The sequence below is a fragment of the Rhinichthys klamathensis genome, unplaced genomic scaffold (assembly GCF_029890125.1).
Source record: "Rhinichthys klamathensis goyatoka isolate OS25496 unplaced genomic scaffold, OSU_Roscu_1.1 h1tg000240l_1, whole genome shotgun sequence".
Classification (NCBI taxonomy): Eukaryota; Metazoa; Chordata; class Actinopteri; order Cypriniformes; family Leuciscidae; genus Rhinichthys; species Rhinichthys klamathensis.
This window is the reverse complement of record NW_026606762.1, coordinates 537,148-555,919: the sequence shown is the minus strand read 5'-3', so window position 1 is coordinate 555,919 and position 18,772 is coordinate 537,148. Positions and strand designations below refer to the sequence as shown.

Genomic DNA, 18,772 nt, shown 5'->3' with positions numbered 1-18,772 from the left:
AGAAAACAATGCATAATTAAATGCAACAAACCCTAATCCTAACCCTATAGTAATTACTGGTAGTTAGTTAATATTACTTTGTACTTAAATGTATAATTACACTGTAACAAGGACACCTTCAAATAAAGTGTAACCAAATTCTCTTATCTACTCACCATAATGTATTTCTAAACTCTATTTCTTTCTTTCCAGAAAAGGACAAAACTCTCCGTAAAGTAGTCCATGCGACTTATGGCCTGTTTACACCTGGTCACTTCATGTGTTTTTACTAATCTGATTTGTTAAAACAGTCCCATTTACTCTTGGCCACATAGATGTCTCTGCAAAAACAAATATAAATCCAATCTACAACTCCCGCTTTATATGCAAATTTAACAGAGTTCACGATTTGTATTGAGAAAAGCGCTATAGAAATAAATGTGAATTTTATTGAATCTGCGGCTATGCATGTTGCACTTGACCTGTCATATCTGGCTATAACATATCATATAGCATCTCCAATAATGCTCTCACACGCTTATTTTTTAACATTTTGGGATGAGTAGAATTTACATATGTGCCTTCAACCCCCAAATACATTTAAATCCATCTCAAAAGCGTTTCAGAGGGCGTCCAGGTGTAAAAAGACACTTGTATGTCATAAGTGAGATTTGATTTACAATGACTGAATTTTGCTCTGTCCCTGACATCATGCTATTATAAGGCTTTAGAAAATTTGGTGTGTGAGTGAGTAAAGCTACTTATGGACCACTTTTATGGTACTTTTATGGTGCCTTTTAGACATTTTTCGAGCTTGACTATCTAAAGTCACGGTATGATTGTTAAAAAAAATCTTCCTTTTATGTTCCACAGAAGAAATTAAGTTTGGGACGTCATGAGAAATAATGAACACATTTTCATTTCAGGCTGAGTTATGCCTTAAAGGAAACAATGTTGTCCATGTGTATACATTTTAGGTCTGATTCTTTGCAGGAAATGCTGAAAAATACTATGCTTCTCAATAGAGGAAATTTGATTAAGGCACCAGATCATGAACAAAAGATAATAGTCACAGAGAATAAGAACATAGCACACATGAACTCTCACTGATGTCCTGACAAGGAGATCAAAAGCTTTCTGCCATGCACTATTCCATTTAATACAAAATTCAGCCCTTCTGGAAAAAAAATCTAAATAAAATAAAAAGAAATTCTGAACAAAACAAAGAACACAAATTTAAAAACAAATTCACATTTTAACTACTGGCCTGTAAATATTAATATACCAAACTTTTTTTCAACTAATTTTATTGTCAAATTAGTGTAACGGGGGCCAGCTAGTAAGAGCTGTGCAAGTAAACCTCACTCCCTTGGCCTCAAGAGGCATGCTAGCGTCTAAAGACTGTGTTTTTTATCATCCATGTTAACGCGCCAGCCTCTCATGCCGGAAACGTATGTTCGAATCCCGCTCAGAGATATGGGCGAGTAGAACCAGAGGGGTTATATTGATGCCGTGACTTAGGGTAGGAGTGAGGTTTAGCGGGGTGAGTGTAACGGAGGCCAGCTGTGCAAGTAAACCTCACTCCCTTGGCCTCAAGAGGTGCGTTAGAGGCTGCGTTCTTTACCGTCCCGTGCCAGAAACACCCGTTCGAATCCTGCTCGGAGTGGGGCAAGTAGAACTGAAGAAGTTACATTCGCATGAATACAATCAAAATACAATTTAAGAACATGAAAGCTGTACACTGGTAAGCGCAACAACTCTCCCCTGTCTGCTGATATTTTTTGTTTTTTAAACTATCTAAAACATCTTGTCAGTATAATGTGTGTTCAGAAAAAAATTGAATAAAAAAACTATTCCAAAAATCTAAAGTCTGTAGAATTGCTTAAGACATCTCAGTAAAATGAGTAGAGGTCAACTGGATAAACAGAACAGCATTAACCGCAGTAATGACTCCCAGACCATGTGACATTACAGAGAGGTGAGAGCCTATGAGCAGGAAGCAGATGGTATATGAATGACACAAACTGTAAGAAACTTATTTGACATACAAACAAGTACTACAGTATTTCCATGGTTTCTTGGACACATCCCATGGTATTCACTGAAGTACCCTGGAATACCACGTATATACTATGGTTTATAAATATTTATCATTCAGTACTATGGTATCACCAGCTGATAGCATCACTGCACCATGGTACCAGTGTTATTTTATTATATTTTTATACATTATATTTTTTGTTAATATTTTAAATTAGATTTTTTAATTTTCAGTTTTCACTTTTAGTTTTAGTTTTTATGTAAAATTCAAGGTAAAGGGGTGGTTGATTATGATTTGTCTTTTCTAACTTTAGTTAGTGTGTAATGTTGCTGCATAAACATCTGCAAAGTTACAACGCTCAAAGTTCAAAGCAAAGGGAGATATTTTCTTTTACAGAAAATCGCTTTTTAAGGACTACAACAAACGGCTGGTAGGGACTACAATGAGGTTCTTTCACAGGTTAGTGACATCACTAACCCTAAAATTTACATAAACCCCGCCCCCGGGAACGCGATTTATAGATTATCATGACAGAATATGCTAATCAATGACTAGAAGATAGTTAACTCCACATCAGCTACATAAATTCGTCAACTAACCATTCAGAAATGTCCAGTTGCATTCTACATGTTGTCACTTCTTCTCAAGTCTCTCCATCATTGTCTGACTCCGGTTGGAACATAAAAGGCTAAAAGTTGTTGAAATTTTCAGTGCGTGTCTGTGTAAGGTAATCGCTAACACTGGAGCTGTTGAAGCTCCGCCCTCTGTGCCGGGAACAGCATCAGATTATTTGCATTTAAAGGGACTCACACAAAAACGGCGTGTCAAAATGTGGGGTGTTTTGAGCTAAAACTTCACATACACACTCTGGGGACATCAGAGACTTATTTTACATCTTGTGAAAAGGGCATTATACCGCCTCTTTAAACTAAACGAAAACGAGAAACCTTGCCTTGGCAACTAGCTGAAATAAAAAAAATATATATATTTTATTTTAAGTTAACGTTTATTTTGTTTCAAGAAACAACTTTTTTTTTAAATGGTTATAGTTAACAATAAAAATCATGTATGGCACCACAACAGGACTTTGAATACATTTCCATTAGTACATCTACTCTAGTGCATATACAGTAGTCACCATCAGTGCGACTGTATTTGTAAATTGTGAATTATCCAATCGCACTGTTTTGGGCATCCTGCGTCCCTTCCTGGCACCGGCTCAGCACGGACAGCTCATTCTCCAGTTCTTCTTGGGCCTCTTTGCACTTTTCCAACACCGTGGACCAGACCAAACTAAGCTCCGCAGAGAATCTGTCCACCTACAGGGCGGCGCCAGACACGAGAAACATAATGCAATAGAATCTTCTTTCCAAGGGCACATACAGACAAACTCATTCAATCTGACCCTTTGTGGAGGTGACCTCCTTGCAATCAGCCCCGTGGAACACTTATTTCCCAGCTATAATCAGACCCGCTCACCAAGGCTTGACCTTTTCTCAGCAGCCCCTCAGCCATGGCTATGTATAACTCCAATATAAAACCCAGCCCCCTAGAGAGAGACATCTGCTAGAGCTCAGATCCACGGCCATACGGGTTAATTAGGGAGAGAGAGCACAAGCACACCGCTGCACAAACAAGCTAGAAAGATCTCGGACTATATGAAAGGTATGATATATGTAAGTTGCACCTAATATCAAAGTATTTACTGTGGCACAGGGTTATATTTTCTAACTTTTTTTTGCACCATTCTCATGGTAACAAACTAAATTAAAGAAACAACTTGGAACCTATAAAGCAAGGCGGCCTTCAAGTTCATTATGCGGTCCTCTTAATAACATCTAATGCACTTATTTTCTAATCATGCAGATATAGCTCCTAAATTCTTGAATTATGATGGCAGACCAAATTCTACAAAATTGGTGGCTGAGCTTACATGTCAATACCATATTTCAAAGCTCCAATAAAATATGACATTATGATAAATGCTACATTTTTACTGAATATTTGACATCAACAATGGTACTCAGTGGCCTGGTGCCATTTAATTTCCATAAGAGCTTCATTCTCCACCTGCACCTTCACCAGATTCCCTTTCACCTCTGAGAGCTACAAGAGAGCAGACACACTTCATATAGCTCTCATAGTATGCAATTATTTTAAACTAAAGCAATAAATACTTTTGACAGATCATGCGCACTTGAAGGCAAGTGGCCTAGAATAGCTGTTTTATTCTACATAGAGTGGATAGCATGATCAGAGCGTTACATCCTCTGGCTTTATTTAGAGCTGATATTAACATCCTGTTCAGGTGACCTCACTTTGAAAAGGTATAATGCTGCTAAATATAAATATAAATTGGGTTCTAAATGTTTTGAGATTAGTTTACTTCAACCACATTCTCAAGTGGACAAAAACGCACATGACCACATTGCAAACCAAGGCCATAACCACCCCTAACAAAGAGCAGGGCAAATCCACCTATAATAATTTACTCTTCACAGCTGTACATGAATTCCAGTGTGACACTTAACGGTGAAGTAAGATGTAAGTAGTTAAACACTTTTTACGGTAGGAATGTTAAGCGAACGACAGTAATATCAAATAATAATAAAAACAACTTGACTTTTTTGGTCAAATTTCTCAGGATCAACCGATACGGAACTAAACATCCAGATAGTTCTCCCCAGCTCATTTATTGCAGAGTAACTGAATCAGTCACATGCCTGTGAATATGATATTTCAAATGGCATTGGTAACCAAAACCGTGATCCACACCAATAGGTGCCAGTATAAAGTGCAATAGCATCATATCACCGAATCATGAAGAAGAAAAAATACTTAGTGCACCTTGTGGTACTTCTATTCTTGCTCAAGTCTTCGGAAGTGAAAATATTACACATGTAATTCAGTCTCACAAAGTAATGAATCTCATTTAAAAGAGTTTGAAGCTGTGAACATAGAGATAATAAAGGTGCCTCACACGATAACAAACAAGCTGCGTCTGGAGCGTAAAAAGGCTGTGAACTTAAATGTGTGAGTGTTAGTAAACAAGGGCATTGTGAGTGTGAGGTTGTTCTCTCAGCAATCAGTGTAGAGCTCCCCTAACAAGTCTGCCATGACGCCTAGCGACAGGTGACACAGCCACTGGTGACGGACAGCACTGGCCTGAGCTCTGATTGGTCAGCAGTCCGATCCAGGAGGGGAGGGCTGAGAGTCTCACTGCAGCAAACACTAGCTTGTAGCAACATGTCTAATATCACAAACGGTTTTTGATGCATTTAAATTATGCATATATTACATTTTACAACCTAAAAGAAAGAAAAAAATCACAATATTCAGAAGAGATCTCTAAAATGTCTCACACTGTGTTCAGATTTAAAAAGATTCCAAAGTCTGCAAAAATCAAACTTCAACCTGAATTCTCATCATTCTCATCAAATTCTAACAAGATCACACACACTTATAAATACAACTGACTCTTTTGAGGAATTTGAGAAATATCTTAGAAAAAAATTGATACATAAGAAACATAACTTAAGTCTCATGAGCTGGGGGTCGTGTCATGTTTTAAGTATCTATCTGCATTTTGATGTCTTCTCTGGGATCATGTTCCCTGGCATCTGGCAAGAAAAAAAGTCTGAGACCCTCCTCACCTCAACAGGGGAGGGGCAAACACCTGTCTCAAAGAACTCTCACTTCAGTCCAGCTGCCAGCTGTTCAACACATGTACTGCACGGTCTACAGCAAACATGGAACATAACAGGTTTAGCAGAGTTACTTAGGCAAACAAAGAGTTTACTTGATACATAAAAACAACAGATTTCAGACCCAAAAAACGGCATATTAAGCATTTTACCATCATGTGCAAGTCAAAACAATAGTCCTCAAGTCAAAGTAACAACTGCAGCTCAAAAGCCGCCATCATTACAACAAGTACCATTGTAATGTATGAAAACGACAGAAGCTTTCAGTTCATTATGGTAGCTTGGATTGGGATCATTTCGTGTGTTTTTTTTTTCCTCTCAAAGCTTTTTCAAAATCATCCCTGACTGAACATTTGCTCTTGGTAAACTTTGTGTGTAACAGCACAAGCCAATTCGTTATAATTACAGCTATTCTTCTTATGTGAAATCATCCTTCTTAGAAGAAGAGAAAAATACACAAATTACTGCAAATGCAGTGGTCTGATATCAAAGTATCTCACAAAGAAGAGCCCAAAACAAAAGCATGGAGATTGAGAGAGTAAGAGAGAAAGAGAGAGAGAGGGAGAGAAAGGGCCTGAGCAAGCAGCATGGGCCTGGCCGTGAAGCTTTTACCTGAGCTTGTAGCGCCTGATCTTTCTTCCTGGCATCTTGTAGCTGCCCGTGAAGCTGCTGGTTGCGGTCGTGTCCCCTCTGGAGCTCCTGCTGGCTTTCTTGCAGCTCTCTCTGCAGATCCCACAGCCTCTGCTCTTGGACGTCCAGCTATCCAACCACAATAGAGGGCAGGGCGCAGAGGAAGAGAAAATCAATCCACTACAAAGAGTCTCCTTCTCTGCTCGCCTGCCCGTCTCGCAGAACCCGCCATGACCAGAGCTCCGGCAAAGAGGAACTGGTGTCCATCTGGCCCTCATCGCATCCCAAACATTGAGCAACCTTAAGCGGTTCTACCCTTCACATACACCCAGACACTCTAGACAGGCTAGGACAGCCCTGCACTGAATGCAGAAACAAAAATCAATGCTTCTTAAACAAATGCGAAATCGCAGCTCATTGTTCGAAAGAAAGAGCAAGAGAACAAGCAATACTTCTGCAGGCAAATCTTTACAATTTTCGGTTACATACACAAGCAGTTTGCTCCACCATTGCGACACGTCAGTCCATTACCCACTTTTTGCAACAACAAGTATTCACTAATGGTGTTGTTTTTCAAATCATTACAGCAAGGCCCACCACGTCACATCAAAAATAAATAATTATTATTGTAATTAGCACAATAAGGTCACCTGCGAAAGAGAACGGAGAGGCGGGGAAGATGGGAGTCAAGAAAAGGAGAAAGGAGGAGGAGGTTTGGCAAACCCCTTGTTCCGGTCCAGTCCGACATTATCAAGCATCCTCATCTGCATTTCAAATTGTCGCACGATGACAGCCACATATCCAAAATGGAGGCCCAGAGACTCCCCGCAACGATCAATTAATCAGCCGCACTCATTAGAGGCCCAAGAGTAATCCACAAATTCGCCTAAGTCACCTAAATCAAACGGTCGCCCCTCGCTTTACCCATTGATTGTGGTCTGGTGACAAGCACTTCAAACCTTGCCTCGTCTTCTCATCCGTCTGTTGGCATGGTGAACGCTCGAATTCCTGCCAGATTGTAGACTAAAACGATGAGGGAAGAATGAGAATCGTTTCCCTTTAATCCTAAAAACCCAGCTCATCCTTTTGCTCTGCTTTTCGGTGTGTGATGCAAGCCGATAACCCTGCTCTTTCTTTGCCTTACAATTGCACTCTCTCTCCATTCTCCCCTCCTAAACTGATCAATACTTCATTTAAATCATGACATTAGCACACTACAACTGGAAAAAAGCTGAAAGGAATAGCAAAACGCTTCGTGTGGCAAATGGAGGGTTGGAAAATGGATCATACATTCAAATAGTAACCATAATTGTTTGTTTATATGTAAAAAACAAATGTTGAAATGCATGTGACGCTCAGGACCAACATCATTGTTTTATTTTCAGCTCCCAAGACTGACTGATCAATATCGCATTTGAATCCAGAGAGAGGGGCAATGCCGCTTCAGCTCTCAACGCTAAATGAAATGCAAATAGCTCTGCCGTAATCTACACGTATTTCAGACGTTATCATCCCGTCCCGCTGAGACAAACCCTAATGATATTTCCATACACAAAGAACATGTAGCCATACGCATTGGCGGTGGCGTGGTATGCGCCGTCATGCATTTGTTTATTCATGCAGGATGCTGTAAGAATAATCAGAGCGCTATGCAAACACTCCACACTTAAGACTTGAAGGGACGGTAATCATCGACGCAGGGGGGTGTGGGAGCAGAAAGAAGAAGAAAAAAGGTAATTTCCTGCCGCGGATCTGCATAGCAGGCGCACCAGAGAGTCTTATCTGCCTAATGGTCATTAGCGGAGCTTATTTACCTGAACGCTTTGGGCGTCACGGGCCTGATGAGAGAGGAGCAGGTCTTGCCGGAGTCTTTGGATGCTCGCGTCCCGACGTGACAACTGCGGTTCGGGTTTCACATCCCGAACGTGGCGGTGAGGAAGGAATGGAGGGCGTGAGGGGTTTTTGAGAGTAAAGAGAGGGAGGTGGAGAGAGAGGGAAGGGAAGAGTGAATCACTCCAGGAACATGCACTTACATATAGTCGGGTGCCAATGTCAACCAATGAGCAATTAGGCAGACAAGACCAAAGTTATTGATCGGGTTTGGGGCTCTTTCCCAGGCTAACTAAGCTGAGTATGTGTGATGGCTGAAGAAGCAGTAGGGAAAAAGAGGAGGGGGAGAATTTCGAAGGGCTACTCCCTCTAGCTCTCACTGGGCCTGTGGTGTCGAAGAGGGCCTGGTCATTTAACCTTCTATTGATCTTCTTCCTAAACAACCCCCTTCCCTAAACAGATGTGCATGTAAAATGTATACACGTCACACACCTGTCAATACATTGCACAGTCAGATGTGTCTGCAAGGCTACTGGGGAAATGGTCCCATGTTTTGCAGACATCAGGGTTCTTGGGAAGATATAACCCTGAGTGTGCATCATAGGTTACCAACCAGATTGCAGACTTTAGCATTGCTTTATGGATGTGCTTGAGGGTACACACCATTCATTTGAGATGAATGAAACCAAGGTTGTAAGGGATAGAAGTAGAGTCTTTTCAAATTGGCTGTAGAGACTTTAAGGGATAGTTCACCCAAAAATGGAAATTCTGTCATGTTGTTCCAAAACTGCATGATGTTCTTTCTTCTGCATAACACAAAGGAAGGTTTTTGAAGATTGGTTTAATGTCAGTGGGGTCCTTATTGATTTTGGTTGTATGGACAAAAAAAATACATTTTGTGTTTCACTGAAGACAGAAAGTCATACAATATGCGTTTCATTTTCATTTTTGGGTGAACTATTGCTGTAGGTTCACATGTAATTTCCATGACAGGTTCCCAAACTTCTTTAAAATTTTGGATTTTAGGTGTCTGTCATACTCGCATCTAAAAAGTTGATGCATGAATTATTAGAATAATTTGTGCACTGCTAATAAAAGGTCTCAGGACAGAAAATTAAGAGCATTGAGTGTCAAAAACTGTCTAACGGTGTGAATTGTGGCCGTACCTCAGTCTTCAACAGCTGTGTTCCTCTGAGGGCTGTGAGATCCGTGGAAGCCTAAAGAGGAAGACAATGCATCCTATGAGACTATGAAAGAAAAATGACCATTAATGTCTCTACATTAGCTCAATTGTTTCTGCTAGACAGGAAATAAATGGAGAGTAAATTGAGACAATCATTAAACAGGACAGGTCCTAAAAAGATTAAATAGTTGGACAGTTTTATGAGAAGGTAAGGTTAGTTCATGTTGTAAAAGTCACGTGATGCAAATCCCTTTAAAAATAATGAATTCAAGATGATTGTAAAATATACTTCTTACCTTGAAAATATATTTTAAAACTTAAAAAAAATAATGTAAACATGGATTCTAGTACTTTTAACTTGAAGGTTACACCACATGAGATTTTTAGAGTCAATACATTTTTGTTTTTAAATAACATTTTCAAAAACATTTTCTACAACTTGGCACATGTATTATTATTATTATTTTATCTCTTACGTTATAAAAAAATTTACCGTACATACATTACATACACATACATAACATACGTGTTGTAAACATTTTATATATTAAAATACCAAATTGCAAAGTCAGGCATTTCAACTAATTTTCTCATCAAATTCATCCAAGACCCAATTATCTGAGCTGCTACCCACAATCATTTTTTCCTACTGTATATCAACAACATTTGTTTCTTTTCTTTTTTTTCTTCCAAAGGAATTTTAGGAGAAACATCAGAGCTAGTGTTGATTAGAATAACACTAAAGAGACGTACTATAAACACGTCTAACGATACAGAGACGAAAGAGAATGAACTCAATCAGACAGGGAAAAACATCTATTCTCCCAGAGAGTGTGCAATTGAAGACATGTCTTTCATGAGATATGCTTTGTTGTGAAAGTAGAAAATTCACAAGAAAGTTTTACAAGAAAGAAGACAGAAGAGTTCACAAGTGCTGGTGAGAGGAGACGATGACGACACGCTCGCATTGACCCTTTCCTCAATAATGTCTCAGGAGAACAGTTAGTTAACACTGATTGTCTACAATCCTGCTCAATCCTGACAAGTGTGGCCTCGGCCAACTCCACTTCAACACAATCAATTATTTCCTCACTACCCATGGCCAAGAACATCCTTAAAGCACACAATCTACACCAGAGAAACACTCCATTAGGAAGGGGAGGAAAGAACATTAGGAACCAGCTTTTTTCACTGCCGGCGGGAAAATGCTGCCTTGTGTTGAGGATTCTTTTTTTAATAGCGACATTCTGATTACATCATCAAAATGATGTTTACTCCTACCACAGATTCATACAGAGATAGTGTAGAATAGTGATGTTCAGGTATTTACTAGAAAGCCATGCTCTTTTGCATAGCTTGTTGTCTCTCCGAGTTTTTCCGTCGGTGTGTTTTTGAAAAATCAATGGTGATATTTCCAGAGAGGCAGACATGATAATGAAAGAGAGAGGCGAGAAAATGCAACCCTCAGAGGTGATTGCTCATTCCGAGCGGCTTCAAACATCCATGTGTTAGAAGGACACCTTAAATATTCGGACTTTTTGCGTCACTCCAGACTAAATCCCTAGCAACCACCATAGCAACACACTTCCTCTTGGACGTGAAATGCATTGTAAGTTCCCCCCTGCCACCAGAGATGGAAGAGGGGAGGGAGGGTGCGAGCAGGACGACAGACAGAGAAAAACAGCATCACAAAATGAAAGCATGAGAGGCGAAAGGAGAAAAACAAATCAGGAAGACTTCATTCATATTAATAGCACAAACAAAACAGCCACATAAGCGAACACACTGAGGAGGGAAAATCAGCTATTTTTATTTTTCATCTGCAACACGTTTATCGTTTTCTGTATGCAAGGGATGTAATATGTCCTGAACTACCATGTCTGAAAAGCCACTGCAATGCCAGACTAATTCTTATCCGTAACTCATTTATCTACTGTCTGTATATATATATACAGATATATACACTCACCGGCCACTTTATTAGGTACACCTGTCCAACTGCTCGTTAACACTTAATTTCTAAGCAGCCAATCACATGGCGGCAACTCAGTGCATTTAGGCATGTAGACATGGTCAAGACAATCTCCTGCAGTTCAAACCGAGCATCAGTATTGGGAAGAAAGTTGATTTGAGTGACTTTGAACGTGGCATGATTGTTGGTGCCAGAAGGGCTGGTCTGAGTATTTCAGAAACTGCTAATCTACTGGGATTTTCACGCACAACCATCTCTAGGGTTTACAGAGAATGGTCCGAAAAAGAAAAAACATCCAGTGAGCGGCAGTTCTGTGGGCGGAAATGCCTTGTTGATGCCAGAGGTCAGAGGAGAATGGCCAGACTGGTTCGAGCTGATAGAAGGGCAACAGTGACTGAAATAACCACTCGTTACAACCGAGGTATGCAGCAAAGCATTTGTGAAGCCACAACACGCACAACCTTGAGGCGGATGGGCTACAACAGCAGAAGACTCCACCGGGTACCACTCATCTCCACTACAAATAGGAAAAAGAGGCTACAATTTGCAAGAGCTCACCAAAATTGAACAGTTGAAGACTGGAAAAATGTTGCCTGGTCTGATGAGTCTCGATTTCTGTTGAGACATTCAGATGTTAGAGTCAGAATTTGGCGTAAACAGAATGAGAACATGGAACCATCATGCCTTGTTACCACTGTGCAGGCTGGTGGTGGTGGTGTAATGGTGTGGGGGATGTTTTCCTGGCACACTTTAGGCCCCTTAGTGCCAATTGGGCATCGTTTAAATGCCACGGCCTACCTGAGCATTGTTTCTGACCATGTCCATCCCTTTATGGCCACCATGTACCCATCCTCTGATGGCTACTTCCACCATGTCACAAAGCTCTAATCATTTCAAATTGGTTTCTTGAACATGACAATGAGTTCACTGTACTAAAATGGCCTCCACAGTCACCAGATCTCAACCCAATAGAGCATCTTTGGGATGTGGTGGAACGGGAGATTCGCATCATGGATGTGCAGCCGACAAATCTGCGGCAACTGTGTGATGCCATCATGTCAATATGGACCAAACTCCCTGAGGAATGCTTCCAGCACCTTGTTGAATCTATGCCACGAAGAATTGAGGCAGTTCTGAAGGCAAAAGGGGGTCCAACCCGTTACTAGCATGGGGTACCTAATAAAGTGGCCGGTGAGTGTATGTTTCTCCTATATATATATTTTGTGGCTATATGTGTAATAGATGCCAATAATCTGTTAAAGTCAATGTGAATAGCTTTTCAAACCCATTTTACTTCCATAATGTGATCTACGTCTTGTGTGGTGTGTGAAATGTTGGCTTTCTATACCAAAATGGAGCCAGACCAAATGCGAGTTTTGACTATAGAGTGGTGCAGGGATGACGTATTTTTGTAGAACCAACAAGTTCGCATCACGCTGGTTCCCTTGACAAAAACCCAATAGGATTGTTCTATTGGCTTTTAGATTATTGCATAAAAAAAAGGTCTGTGACTAACAAAAGCTTATGAATTTACACATTGTTTTCATTGGGATAATCTTCACAAATTAACACAACTTTTTTGAAGCGTACATACAAGAAGTCAAAAGCTAAAGTTTACACCACAAGAACTAAACAACCACCACAATTGCATGGCTTCAACGTCACCATCACTAATGGTGTGTTCACACCGAACGCGAATTTAATTGTTTGCGCGAGTGGATTACATACAAAGTCAATGCAAAGACGCGAATAGACGCATCATTCGCGCCGGGAGTTGCGAATGACGCGAATTGGGCGGCGCGTTTGCCGCGAACGTCTACCTCGCAAGTTGAAAAATTTGCACTCGAGCGAATGTTCAAGCGTCTAACTAGACGCGATAGACGCGTATTTGACGCTCTATTCGCGTTCGGTGTGAACACACCATAAGTTTCCGAACCCGAATACTTTTTCAAACTCGTCCTAGGCGGTTGCTCGGATTTTCACGAAAATTGAACCAGATCATATTCAGACCATGCCGACAAAAAGTTATGGAATTCAAGTTGATTCGTCAAACCGTTCTCGAATACGGCACAAACTAATTTTGCGTAGCGCTTGCAAAAACAGACTTAAGGCTGCGTCTCCGCTTTATCGCATTCAGACCAATCTTGGTACATTTCATCACAAGCATAACTTGAGGCAACATGCTGCGTTTCGGCACAGCGCCACCTACTAGTCACGAGATACAAAAAATGGCTATTTTTGCTTATAACTTCTGAACAGTTTGTCCACAAATCATAAAATTGGTCTCATTAGATTCAGGGCATCATGCCGAGTCGACTGATATCCAATTTCCAGTCACCTTGCAGAGTCTAAACATGCTAGGTTTCGCTTTACGGTTTGTGTGGCGTTGTGATTTAGCGCTTAAACATTTGCCAATATGTTAGAAACCGTTAGACCGATCGAGACGAAACCACCTTAGGAAGTTCGGAAACATAGGTCGTTGGCTAGACGCTAATGCCTAAATATCAAAATATTAATAGTAAGTGGCAAGAAAATGCAAACAAAGTCTGGTGTGTGTAATTTATGTGTTTATACATATAAATGTCTATCACTCCAAAATGAAATGAGATGTGTTCACCAAATTTGACACATACATGTGTGGGATCCTCTGAGGACACGAACAAATTGGTGGGATTGTGCCTCTTGATGGCGCTATAATAGAATAAAACAAGGAAATTGCCATTAATTACAATATAATATCATGATATTAAATGCTACACTTTACGAATGCATTGGTGTACCATTAAGAAAATCGGTATGTCATCGGCACCATGCCTTGATGGTACTCAAAGAGTTTCAGGGCAGCGCCACCTAGTGGTAAAAAAGCTATAACAAAATGTCCAAACATGCTAATAACTTTTGAATACATTTGCCTATTGTAATAACACTGGTCTTAATAGATTCTTTGGGTTATGACAAAAACATATACCAATGTTCCCATAGTCAGCCAAACTTCCTGTCCACCATCTTGATTTCATTCAATACCTACTTTTTCGAACTTCTCCTAGACCGTTTGTCCGATTTACACCAAAATCGAATCGTATCATCTCCAGACCGTGCCAACACAATGTTCTGGATTTCGTGTCGATAGACGATACCATTATCATATACCACAGCAGCAAATTTGAGGCATGATGCCAAAATGACTATTCAGGCTTTATCTCTGCAATGCCTTGACATATTGACCAAACTTTGTATGTGTCATTTTCACCTCTCTATGACCACACCACATCAATTTCGTAACTGTGCCACCTTTTGGTCAAAAGTGAAAAACCATTAAATCATATAATTAGTGACTGTATATTTGATTATTCAGCTATTTTGCCTTAAATCGTCTTAAAATGTCTTTAATTGCTGCTTGCTGGAGTTGGTCTGACACTCCCAGCCATGTTGGCACGTCTTATCGCCTTCTTGCGCTTGGCCCCGATAATTGCTACTTGCAGCTATATTTCCAATTGCATTCTAATTTAACTTATACTTAGCAGTGTGGACTGCACATGTTGTGACTCATAATAAAATGCTCAAGGTTTTTTGTAGCAAGTTGCAGAAATACATTTTACAAGCAAGACAATTTTTGGGGGAATATTCTCCATTTACAATGAGACCAGGAATCTGTGTTAAAAAAATTAAGAATGTTGACTTTATTCAAATTTCCACTTTGTTAAAGTGCTATAGTGATACAAGCTAAACTGACAAGTTCTGATTTTGAAATATTCAATGACACTTTTTCAGCCCAACACGAGGACAACCTTTTGCGTGAGTAGAATTATGAATAGTGTTTTAATGGCCCTAGATGGTTCTAAGTATGTGCTTCAGTTCTCAGCAATGTTAAGAATCTGTATGGTCTTTTATCTTTTTTTCTTTTTTCCAATGACTGTTTTCTTGTAGAATATGTGTGGTGTTGCTGCTTATATTATGGATAGACATTGTATTATACTATATTACGGTGTGTGTGTGTGTATATATAAGGCTAAAATGCATTCCAGAAATCCTTAAGACTATTACAAGAAATACAGTGAATATGTCTTTGACTGGTCCAGTGTCATTAGTACAGTCTGTACAAATCTAGTTTTATAACACTTTTAGCCTTGAGGGTATAAGGTTTCATTAGTTAACACATTATTAAAATCAAAAGTTGTATCTTTTAATATTATTTTTTGGACATGAGCTAACATGAACTAACAATGAACAGTAGTATGTTTATTAACTAATGTCGACAAAGATTAATACATTCTGTAATAAATGTAATTCTAATTGTTTAATGCATTAGCTAATTCTTAACTATTAGGACTTTGTTTGTAAATTACTACCAATTTGTACAATAAAACATGCCCTATTCTTGCTGTATACATTTTAAACATGTTGAAAACACAATTTGATAAGTGCATTGAACAAAATACATTTTAAGTGTAAGTTGGAAACATGGAATTCTATGAAAACTCTGACTTAAAACTTGAAACTCTGAAATAACCAAAAATGGCAGCAGCTTTACAACTGGTAATAGTTTTACAATTGATAATTTGTTTATAACTCATACGTTTGAAAAAAAAAAAAAAAATCTGAAATTAAATCAAAGGCATAAAATACACTTAATGTAGAGGGAAGTAATTATTATATCATGCACACAATTTACTAAAATGAGAGAACGAATAAGTAAAACTGATGAACTGATAAAAAAGCTGATGTATTAATAAGTCATAGGAACTGTTAATTTGTGGCCACGATATACATATTTCTTTCCTGCATGTCATTGGCAGGGCTCCGTATGTTTCTCCTCACTAAAGAAGAAACACATATAAAAAGGGAAGGAGGATCAAGCAGGTGGGTTGCAACCCCACAACCCTCCTCTCTCGGTTACCCCTTCTCCATTCACATGGGACATCCTGTAGAACAGTAATGACCTCTAAGTGAGCCGCTTCCTTTGGAAAGTTTCGGCTTCCCCCCCCCCCCCCCTTCGCATCTGCTTTCTGTGTCTCTGAGATCCTGATACTCAGACGCTGATGACTTTAGTCAAACTTCATTAAGTTCATAGCCCCAGCCTCACGTTCCCTAGTGGCACACTCCACCAAACGAGCTCTTCGCCTGCCAGACAGCACTTTACTGCTCCATCTCACAAACGGGGAGGGGAGCACAATCTATCTCTGTCACTCTCTTTCCCTTTCCCCTATTCTCTGGGGTTGTGTGGGTCTCCAGTCTCCTCACCATTCGGCAATTGGTTTGCAATAAGTTCATGGAAATGCATTAATGAATGCATTAATGTGACCCAGAGAGCTCTTCTGTAGAGGGGAAAGGTCACACTGGCTGATTGCAGAGAGAGCTTAGGCCTTCTCCATACAGCAGGAGAATGTTTTTTTTTTCTATGACCTCGCATTTCCCTGTAGATGGGAATGCACAGCCCGTGGTCAGTGTAAATTCTGTCCTTATTGGCACAATGTGGCCAAAAACATGGCACAATATGGCCTATCTTCCAAAGCCTTTCTTCCTTTTTATCTAAACTAAAGTTTGCCATTAAAACTCCAACCAATTTTTTATACACATCAATAGATTCTAAATCTCCCCGAGTTTATAATTTCTACCTAATAAGAACAAGTCATTATATTAATATATTTTCACACTTGGCTGAAATATAAAATTACAACGTTTATTGGAAGAAAAAATTATCTAAGAAGTTTTTGCATTCCACTGCACAATTTTTCCATTGTTTTTCTACATAAACTAGATGGACGTTGTTGACTGTTGTGCTTGCGTCTCATGTCTTACAGCAGTGTTTTGCACACATTTAGGTGCATATGTGTCAGTCATACAGTACATAGATAAAACAGGTACGATTTTGACACTCAAAAAATAATCTATTGTCAAAATGGATTTATTAAAATTGCTTAGAATCAGCATTAATCTGCTCATTGTAAAACCAATTACATTTATTCAATCAAAAAAGTATGCAAATGGTTAAAATATGGCTAGCTGTGGAACAAGCAATTAGTTAAAATGTAGACAAACTAATTGGATGTATTGATGATAAATATATCAACCGGGTTATTGTGTATTTAAAAAAACATTCAGTTTATTACTACTATTACAGAAATATTACCAGTTTCATTTACGTACAGTATGACGGACAAATATGCATTGCATGAAGTTTATTAGTGTATGTTAAAATTGTTTATCAATTTTCTGTTTATAAAATTGTAAAATTGTGTTTTAATATTTAGACCACTTCTATTATTGGTTTCTATCAGAATGTGAAGAGAGTTTCAACCAGTATAATAAAAAGTGCCTACCCTACCTTTAAAATAAGTTCAACTTTTAAAAGATGTGCCTTGAGACCTTTCTTTTCCGTTCCAATGCTCGTACTGTATCTTGCATTTTTAAATGCAAAAATGCCTTCTGTGTGAATGACCCAAAAGTCATCGAAGTTTGAGTAGGCTAAACATTTTAAGTTACTTAAAATTAGCACTTTTGGATTAAAGCATTTCAAGCCTTGGATCCAGAGCCCTAAACATAAAATAAAAAAGTCTTTAAATATAAAGTGAAATATTTACTGTATATGAAGGTTCAGGGCAGATGTTCACTTAAAGATCTGAATCACGTGAAAAAGCGCTTTCAGGCTTAGCAGTATACAAGAGCCAAAGGAAAAGTAGTGCAAAATGGCCTCCTATATGCACTGAGAAATGTGGCGGTTTCCTTGCATATTGCACTCATTCTTTGGGTATATCTACAGGTCTTCTGCTCTGGACCAACCTTACCCCTGTACATTTAATCCACTGAACTTTTCAGATGAGCAGTTTAATCCCGCTCATTGCTCCGTTTGACCCCTGACAAGCATCTCAAACAGTCAGAGCGTTCTGGCATTTCTCAGAGCAGTAATAAATCAAATTAGCCTAATTCTAATTCTGAGCATCATTTCATGAAAGATAATCAGCAGTAAAGACTCCATGTCCTTCAACGTAATTGAATCAAGCTGCATTTGTTTGTTTTAAATACAGAAACACAGTGACATGTTGTAGTGTTCGCATTAAAGGCTGTGAATTGACCAAGTTCCAATATGCTCCAAAGTTTGCCATTGAAATCTTATTCTGTCATGACAACTCTCTGAGTGTTTGGCATGGTAATGGGAATGACAATGTTGATATATTTGGTCTTGGCGGAATAGATCTGCTACGCTGCTGCTGCAGAGCAAGTACGGGACTTACTGCCAATACATACACAACGCGTACATGAATTACCCGTAGCAGATCTATACAGGTGGAACTGGGGAGGGTGGTGGCTTTCTGACAGCGCGCTGCACTGCTAAGGCAAATGCTAACCACGTATTTGAAGGTTGAGAACGCAAGCTCATTGGATACTGATACAGCAGGAACCAATCAACTGTGCCCTATAAAGAATGATATGAT

At 39.3% G+C, this 18,772-nt stretch overlaps 1 protein-coding gene across 1 annotated transcript in view; it reads right to left on the bottom strand.

The window, feature by feature from the left end:
* LOC130100351 (polyamine-modulated factor 1-binding protein 1) overlaps positions 1–18,772 on the bottom strand; it is a 239,432-nt gene that overhangs the window by 97,876 nt on the left and 122,784 nt on the right. The window contains exons 4-6 of the mRNA XM_056265779.1: positions 9,351–9,401; positions 8,169–8,252; positions 6,337–6,483 (exon numbers count right to left, since the gene is read on the bottom strand). Coding sequence (XP_056121754.1) covers positions 6,337–6,483; positions 8,169–8,252; positions 9,351–9,401 — 282 coding nt within the window. The remainder of the gene's footprint in view (positions 1–6,336; positions 6,484–8,168; positions 8,253–9,350; positions 9,402–18,772) is intronic.